Genomic DNA, 8,223 nt, shown 5'->3' with positions numbered 1-8,223 from the left:
GAAGATGGTAAGGGAGATGTGTAGGCCAATATGAAAAGGGCTATGAAGATGTGGTGGGAAAAATATATTCACATTCCACTTCATGGAGGAGCTATGTTTGAGCATTTGAGTGAGGGTGTTTACAGACTATGGGCCTACCCTCACGAAAAAGGTTGAGAGCTGTGGGCAAGCTATTCCGCCCAAAACTGGAACGATGGTTGTTGGGCTCGAGTCAGCAAACACATCAACGCTAAGGGTGCATGGGTGTGGTCGTAGTCTGTAAAGAAATGTTAGACGGGTGGGTGATTGTGGTGATCTGATTGGTTGGACAAAACTTTTTCATGGGCTTCCACCCAAGTGTGTAAACACCCTGAGAATAACACTGTACTTGAGAATAACACTGTAGAGATAAACCAAGTGTCCACCAATGAACATAGGACACACTTTAATCTCCACTCCAACACACACTTTATCTCCAAGAATAACACTGTAGAGCTAAACCACGTGTCGACACACGAGACCTGATAATTATGATCCACGTGTCGGCCTAAGAGCACAGCAGATAGGACCCCGCGATCTCTTTCTCGCTCTCTCTCACTCACACATGCGCGCACGCGCAGGCAGGCAGGCACCTGCGTGTAAAGACCTGGCTTTACAGAATAGGAGGAGGGGATGGGAGCATCGACAGAAGAGACTAGTGCAAGAGGCGGCGAGACAGGAGCAGGAGGAAGAGTCCCTAGCACCGCCAGCATGCAGACGCCTGGAGTCGGGAGGAACTTCATGGCGGGGGCCTTCGCCGGTGCCACCTCAACGGTGCTGTTCCAACCCTTCGATGTGGTGAAGACGCACATCCAGGGCTCGCAGGCCTCGCCGCTCCCTCGGATCCGCGATGTGGTTCGCCTCATCATCTCCCGCCAGGGCATCCCGGGCCTGTGGGCGGGCACCGTCCCCGCTTTCCTCCGAGTGGGCCTCGGCGCCGGCCTCTACTTCTCCATGCTCGGCCCCGCCCTCTCCCTGCTCTCCACGGGCACTATCGCCAGCGCATCCTCCACCGATAACCTGGATAAAAAGCTGCCCACTGCTGTCATCCTTGGCGCAGGAGCTATCACCAGGTCACTAGCAGCATTTCTGGTTTGCCCTATAACGGTGGTCAAAACCCGTATGGAGGTAGAGTTGTTTCTTGCTTCTGATGGCCTCCACATGCATGCATGCATGCATACACACGTACATGAGATGCAATCAGAAATTTAACGTATGCATGTACGCGAGGATTGATTACATGAGGATTGACCACTCATCCATACATGGAGATTTTGCTCTTGTGCCCTTGCTTCTGGTTGTAGGATTTGGTCTCCATGTTATGACATCTTGCACATTCATGCATGCATGCACACATACATACATGAGGTTATTAGAAACACTTGTGCTTACACCTAGGTGCATACATATGTACATACATACATGGTACAATTAGATGCATGTAGAACATGTGTGCTTACCTTTGAAATGGTCAGAACAATAGTAAATCGTTTTCACTCACCCCCACTTATGCCAGTAAGCTGATTGATAGATCAATGCAGGGGACTGCAGTATGAAGCAGTGTCAGGTCTGCGGTATTCAAACGCAGTTAAAGCAATGGCTGTCATTAGCCGCATGGAGGGCTTAAAAGGTGTGTTTCTAGCTTTTCATGCTACTCATAATTTTCTAGTGAGAGATCCAAAATCAGGTATTTGTGCTGACCTGCTTCTTTCTTTTGCAGGCTTGTATAGCGGTCTGCTGCCAACAATCCTGAGAGATGCGCCTTATTCAGGATTATATTTGCTGTTTTACAGTAGCACACGAAGAACTCTTGCGGGTCTCTCTCTCTCTCTCTCTCTCTCTCTCTCTCTCTCTCTCTCTCTCTCGCCCGCCCGCCCGCCCGCCCGCCCGCCCTAGCTCTCTCTCTCTCTCTCTCTCACACACACACACACACACACACACACACACAAGGAAAAAGTGCTTCCAATGCATATGCATCCACACTTTGCCATGGCATCAATGCCCAAACATGGTCCAATTGTGAACAATGAATGATATGCAAGGCAATATAGAGATTGTTATTCTTATTTAGCTCAATTGATCATGGTTGCCATCATACATCGATGTGTGAATGATAGATGATATGCAAGGCAGTCGTGAGATTGTTTCTCTTGTTTAGGTGAAGTGATCATGGTATGCACAACCTTGCTTGGAGATGCTACAAACACCTTTTCTTTATTCTTGTATGGGGCATATTTATAGGCTGAAGCCCATGTGACCTTCCAGTTATGGCCATTCGGTTGTGGGGGACTCCTCAATTGCTGTGTGACTCTTTAGGTGTGAGCAGTGGGCTGTTCAGCTGATGTTTGCCCTATGGATGCTGAGCATTTTGGAGGTGCATCACAACTAGGCTAAACCATAACCGACTTGGACAGTATCATGGTTGTAAGTGTGTATAAAGCTAGGATGTGTGGAGTATTCATAGTTTAAGTAGGACACCCTTGATGTGTGGAGTATTCATAGTTTAAGTAGGACACCCTTGGGACCAAGGTTTTAAGCATGTTTTTCATTTGTAGGTTCTTTCGGGAGGATTCTCATTGGGTCGCTTTCACCTATGGCTGAGCTTAACCGCGACACTTTGAGTAGTGGTGGGCCTTGTAGTATGGGACATGGGGGCTTGTACCCATAGGTTTGGGAGCACTGAGCTTTGGAACTCTGGTTGGAGTATCCTTAGGTAAAGTAAGGCTCATATTGGAATTAACGACAATGTAAGGATGTTCTTCATTTCTAGCTCCTTTGGGGTAATTCTCATTGGACTTGACCGAGGATCATGCTTATGGTTGTGTCATGTGCACAATCTAATTGGGTGCCATTCAGGCATGCTTCTGCATTTTCGGTCAAGAATTAGGGTTGCAGATTAGCTTCCACGCCTGTCCACATGTGGCAAGGCCAAGCGCCCATAAATTGGGGCAATTTAGTCATGCTGGGCTATTTTTACTGACCGACCAGCAGTCAACTAGCCTACCGATTGTGTCTATGATCACGCCTATGGCTGGCTGATTTGCAGCCCTATTTCTTGCCCAAAAATGCAGAAGCGTGTCCAAGCATGATACAACCATAAGCATGATCCTCAGGCAAGTCCAATGAGAATTACCCCAAAGGACCTAGAAATGCAGAACAGCCTCACTTACATAATCCTTACTTCATTTAAGGATACTCAAACCAGGGGTCCAAGGCTGAAGCATCAAATGCCTCAGCTCTAAGGGTGAATCAACACTCCCGAGCCTATGGGTACAAGCCCCTTACATGTGGCAAGGCCAGGCACCCATGAATTGGGGCAATTTAGTCATACTTGTGGGGCTGTTTTTACTGGCTGACCAGCCACTTGCAGCCAACCAACTGTTTGATTAGCTGATTTGTACCCTTAAATAGGAGGCTTAGGGTTATATCTCAGCATTTAGCAGTTGGAAGTCCCCTCTCACGAGGTAAAGGACACAATGTAGCTATTTTGGTGTGCCTTAATTAAGTCATCTCGGTGCTGCCAGCTTGCACATACATCCATTTAATCCTGATCCTTTCTTGTATGCTTGTCATTGGAACACAACTAATTCTATGATGTCGCATGATGACATCAACCTTTTCATTTCCACCGCTAATTTTGCAGATGGGAAGTTAATTTACAACATACCGATTAGGGTTTGATACCAAGTTCACACGCCTTTGATAAACTCACGCCATAATTTACAAGTTTTCTATGGAGGAAACTTAAAAAATTGTTTGATATTACAGAATGGCAAGACCTGGAAGGAAGCTCACATATGCACGTGAATTTTCTTGCAGGTAAAGTTTTTCTAGAAGATGATGGTTGTTTAGTTAGCTTCATTGGCAATGTTTGAAATGGTTTAACTCTACTTTTCGTCTCGTAGGGGCTGTTGCTGGAGCAAGTGCAACCATTTTGACTCATCCTCCTGATGTGGTAAGGCACCCTAAGAGATTTTGCCTTTTACATTATAACACGTTTTTAAGTATTAGCTTGAGGAACTGGCAAGTTGCTTTTAAAATTCTTGAGCTTTCTTCTTTAATGTGCTGTTTTGATGGCAGAAGTGGGTGCATATTGTTAAGATATGCTTTTCGGTTTTTTTGGGGGGTAAAAGTAACCTGTATTGATAGAAACATGCATTAGCTCTCATATCAACAGTTGTAAACTTTTGAGAGAATGAAATGATAGTAACACAGAAAGACTTTGAAATGTAAAAAAAAAAGAAGCTTTTCATATATATGCTTTAAATAACCTCACTGATTTCTTTCATACAAAATGATACACTTCAACATGAAACCCTTGCAATGAAACACTACTTGTGACTATGGTTGTATTTGCTTGATATAATTTGACACACAAACTTACCATATGTACCATTTTTTGTTTTTTTAATTGATGCAATCCCTCTATGTTTGTGCAATGGTTGCCAGCTTCCTTTTTGTGTGGCTTCATTTCATGTGGTCCCATTGGCTTGTTTAATTCAACTAATAATGTGCTGTACACAACAAAAAACTTAAAAACTCAAATTACACAATAACATAGATTAAGAAGAATACTGTATACAATAGATGGCAAAGCCCCACACCTGTGTGCTCCTGTGAAGAGAGCTTCGATGACCGATCTAGAATTGCTAAGACGGAGGCTGTATGCCCTAGAATTCAGGGAGTAAACTCACAAGGATGAATGATGAACGGTGTGGAGAAGAGGTCTGGCCAAATGGAGCAAAGAGTCTTTGCAGGCGGGGTAATGGATCTGCTGATAGCCTTGCTGCATGTGATTTGTCAGATGTACCAGGCGGCAATGTTGCTGATATGCTCTCACTGTTGGCTCACATGAGGCTCTAAGGTTTACTAGGTATTGAAACCGAGGAGGCAGGGATAGTTGAGATGTGAGCTGGAGGGCAAGGCCTGTGTCGTCTTCCTCGTCCTCGTAAAGTAGAGATGCTACCACTTGTGGCTCAAGTGATTGTGGCTTAGGTGATGTAGCAGAGAGTGTTGGGTTCAGAGGTCAACAAACAATATCCTCCACCAAAACTGTTGTGTCTTTTGGGCAAATCCCAATTGTAGTGGCATTGTGACTCCTAGAGGACGCCACAATGGTTGCAAGTAGCTGGGTGGCTTGCCATGGCTTATCACGTGTAGGCATATGCTCACTTATGGTAGTGCTACATGTGAACAGGGCTTAACCAAGGGCACTTTTTCCCATGTGGTGTTTCCCCTTGGATATCAAGTGTGAAAGGAAGGACACTCTATCCATATAACTTTTGTACTTCTATATTATATGGATGTGACTCACATGCAAGGGTTGACTTGCATTTTGTGATCACCACACATTTTGTGTCTAGCTCTCTCTCTCTCTCTCTCTCTCTCTTTTCTGTGTGAGCTTCTTCTCCTTGCATCTAACCCTAATTTGCAGGAAGCATTGTTGTGTGTGAGTCCCCCAACAAGTGGTATCAGAGCTGGGCTGCAGCCCTTGGGAGGTTCAGTTCCCAGTGCCCAGCTTCCGGTGACCTCCTGGATTCCATCGGCACGTTTCGTTGTGGGTTCCGTCTGTCGCCCCCAGTCTTCGGCTCTCCTCTGCCCATCGGCCGGCCCTCAGCCCATTTCCGCCTCCCTGAGCAACAGCACTAGTGCGTAGAGCTGCACCTCTGCCCAGCCGCCGGGTGTTGTTGTCACCACAGCAGGTGGCCACTGGCAGAGCTTAGCCACCTTTGTGGCTTTATGTGGCACCCATCGAAAAATCCAGTTTTTTGGGACTTATTTCCTTGTCGCCGTCCTAGCTCCATCCACGCCCAGCCATCCCGTTTCCGTCCAGCCCGCGTCGCCGCCAGTTGTGCCCTTTGGGTCCCGCCACCTACGATTGAGCCTGGCCGCCCATCGCCGTCAGCTTCAGGGTCCCACCACCTCCAGCTTCAAAGTCCCAACACCGTCAACCCTGCTTCCGGGTCCCGCCACCTCCAGCCCTGCCTCCGGGTCCTGCCGCCTCCATACCTACGGTCCCGCCTTTTGCTGGAATAGCAACCTTGCAACTCCACTCGCCTTCTGTACTTGGTCATCTCAAGCGGGTCACTTGCAGGTATTTTTATAAAAAAAAAACAAAACAAAAAAAAGAAATTTGTTGCGGACATTCTAGTGCAGGTTCAGAGGTGTTGTCCCTATCAAGTGGACACCTAAGGGTGTTCTGCGTATCCAAGTTGAATGCAAGGTGAGAGCATAAGAAAATCTAACAGTTCATGTGCGCTGGCATAAATCAATCTAGCTTCAAAGCTGGGCTTGCTGATAGTAAAATGGCAGCTTTTCAGTAATGCCTGTGTATGAACTGATGGCAGGACACGGCCTCACATCCAGAGGGAAATATGGTGCTGCATCACCAGCTTCCACCTGGAAAGTTGTGAACCCAGCCTTATTCATGATGCTGGCTAACTGTGTTATGCAGTTGTGTTTGCTCTTTTTTTTTCTCATTTTTTTTTGCTGACTTGAGAGGTCTTCCAACATTGGAGCCGCCTATATTTTGAACATGGGTACACTAGATGCTCAAGTTAAGGTTTTGTGTGGATTGACGTTTTCTATCTTAGCTGATTACACACATTTGTGCTGCCCATCATTGAGTGGGCATGCAGGGGGGTTACATAAACAGCAGATGGCAGGCAGACACCCCCCTACACACACGAGTTCAGGGCAGGCATTGGGGCCGCAAAGAGAGAGGACAGGATGTGGATTCTTTAAGGAGAATTGGTGAAGTTCTTCCTTGCAAGAAGGGCTGCCGATCTGCAATATCCGTTGGGAATGATCTGGAGGTCAACCATTGCTTGGCTGGGCATTGTTTATATGTAAAGGCAAGGCGCCTGACCCATAATGTGATCACGGAGAAAGGTGCTGATGGGCACCAATTATGTGTAACCCACTTTTTGATTCCTTTTCTGTTTGAAGTGTGAAAAGGTTGGCATGCAGAATTTGTAGTGCTGGTTTGGGTTTTTTGTTGGCAATCTTTTCCCAATTGTGACCCAGCTGGTCAAAATCGTTTAGCCTCATTACTGACTGCAGTTCTTTTACAGATTCGAACAGGGCTGCAACTGGAGAGTAGGGATCATAGCAGTATTTTCTCAGCAGTACGCCGTGTATACCAGGTACCTTGTCAGGATAGGGAGACACTGATTTTGTTTGTTAATGCAGTTGGCCCACGCCCACGCCCACGCCCACGCCCACGCCCACGCCCACGCCCACGCCCACGCCCACTCCCACTCCCACTTGCTTGCACTCCCTCCCCCCGTCCCTTCCTCCCTCACATTCATGCATACATACATACATACATGTACATTGGGACTGAGATTGTGTTTATGCTGATGCATGCATGCATGCATACATACATGTGTTTACATGACACCGAAGCGTGTGTTTGTGCAGCTGCATGGGATAGGTGGTTTCTTTGCCGGAGTTCTTCCAAGAGCTGGAAGAAGGGCTCTACATCAAGCCTTTTCCTGGTTAGTGGAGTCACTGGCTGAGTGGTATCTGAGATCCAAACAACTTTTGCTGCTTTCAACTTCTAATATTGTGCTCACACAATGCAGGACTATTTATGAAGAGATTATACGGAGGAGCCAAGTATCGCACTGACCACCAAGTAGTGAACAGCTGTTTTTGTTGCTAGACTCACACACATTTTATGGTCTAGTTCTGTCATCAATATGTGTAGAATGCTGTAGTTTAAAGGCCAGCTCTAGGTAGCGTAAATTTTTCTTATGACACAAGGATAGCTTCTCAACAGGCAACCCTGTCTGGGTTGGACGGCCTCAAAAGGCCCTTGGATTCCCCTTGGTGGGTTGCTACTGGTCAGATTGTGTGAGAAAAATGGTGGCGGGTCTGAAGACTCTTTTAGTAACTCATTTTTGTTCTTGTCCGTTCTTTACGGGTTATTGTAGTTATTTGAAGTTTTTAGTGCACATGATCTTAGGGGTTTCTTTACAACCATGTGCTTCCATGATTAGACACGGTTAATCTGCACATGTTCCTTCCTTAAGATGCGATCTGATGAATAAGATGCAAACATCTTTGTGGAATGAGATGCATACATCTTCCATTGCTTGTGGGGCACTTTTAGGAGCCATAGACACGTAGATGGGGTCAGAAGGTGTGCCAATGCCTTGGGAATCTTACGAGGAATGTGGTGGTGTATTAGGCATGCCAATG

At 46.5% G+C, this 8,223-nt stretch overlaps 1 protein-coding gene across 3 annotated transcripts; it reads left to right on the top strand.

Moving 5' to 3' along the window:
* Positions 1 to 561: 561 nt before the first annotated feature.
* Positions 562 to 8,005, top strand: LOC147609463 (uncharacterized). Of its 3 annotated transcripts, none has more exons than XR_015264282.1 (9): positions 562 to 1,146; positions 1,570 to 1,648; positions 1,739 to 1,834; positions 3,787 to 3,837; positions 3,924 to 3,973; positions 6,657 to 6,909; positions 7,092 to 7,163; positions 7,441 to 7,517; positions 7,605 to 8,005. XR_015264282.1 is itself a non-coding variant. In XM_086788049.1 (9 exons), the coding sequence occupies exons 1-9, from the start codon at positions 652 to 654 to the stop codon at positions 7,648 to 7,650; spliced, it is 1,182 nt and encodes a 393-aa protein (XP_086644175.1). In that variant the 5' UTR covers positions 562 to 651; the 3' UTR covers positions 7,651 to 8,005. The 3 variants fall into 3 exon arrangements, 2 of the variants coding, with proteins under 2 accessions (XP_086644175.1, XP_086644176.1); XM_086788049.1 differs by having other exon boundaries at positions 6,657 to 6,872; XM_086788050.1 differs by lacking the exon at positions 6,657 to 6,909 and having other exon boundaries at positions 564 to 1,146; positions 7,605 to 7,930.
* The last annotated feature ends 218 nt before the right edge of the window (positions 8,006 to 8,223 follow it).

The sequence above is a fragment of the Cibotium barometz genome, chromosome 51, assembly GCF_041138505.1.
Source record: "Cibotium barometz isolate CiBa-2024 chromosome 51, ASM4113850v1, whole genome shotgun sequence".
Classification (NCBI taxonomy): Eukaryota; Viridiplantae; Streptophyta; class Polypodiopsida; order Cyatheales; family Cibotiaceae; genus Cibotium; species Cibotium barometz.
The sequence above is the reverse complement of the archived record's forward strand: the minus strand, read 5'-3'. Positions and strand labels throughout refer to the sequence as shown.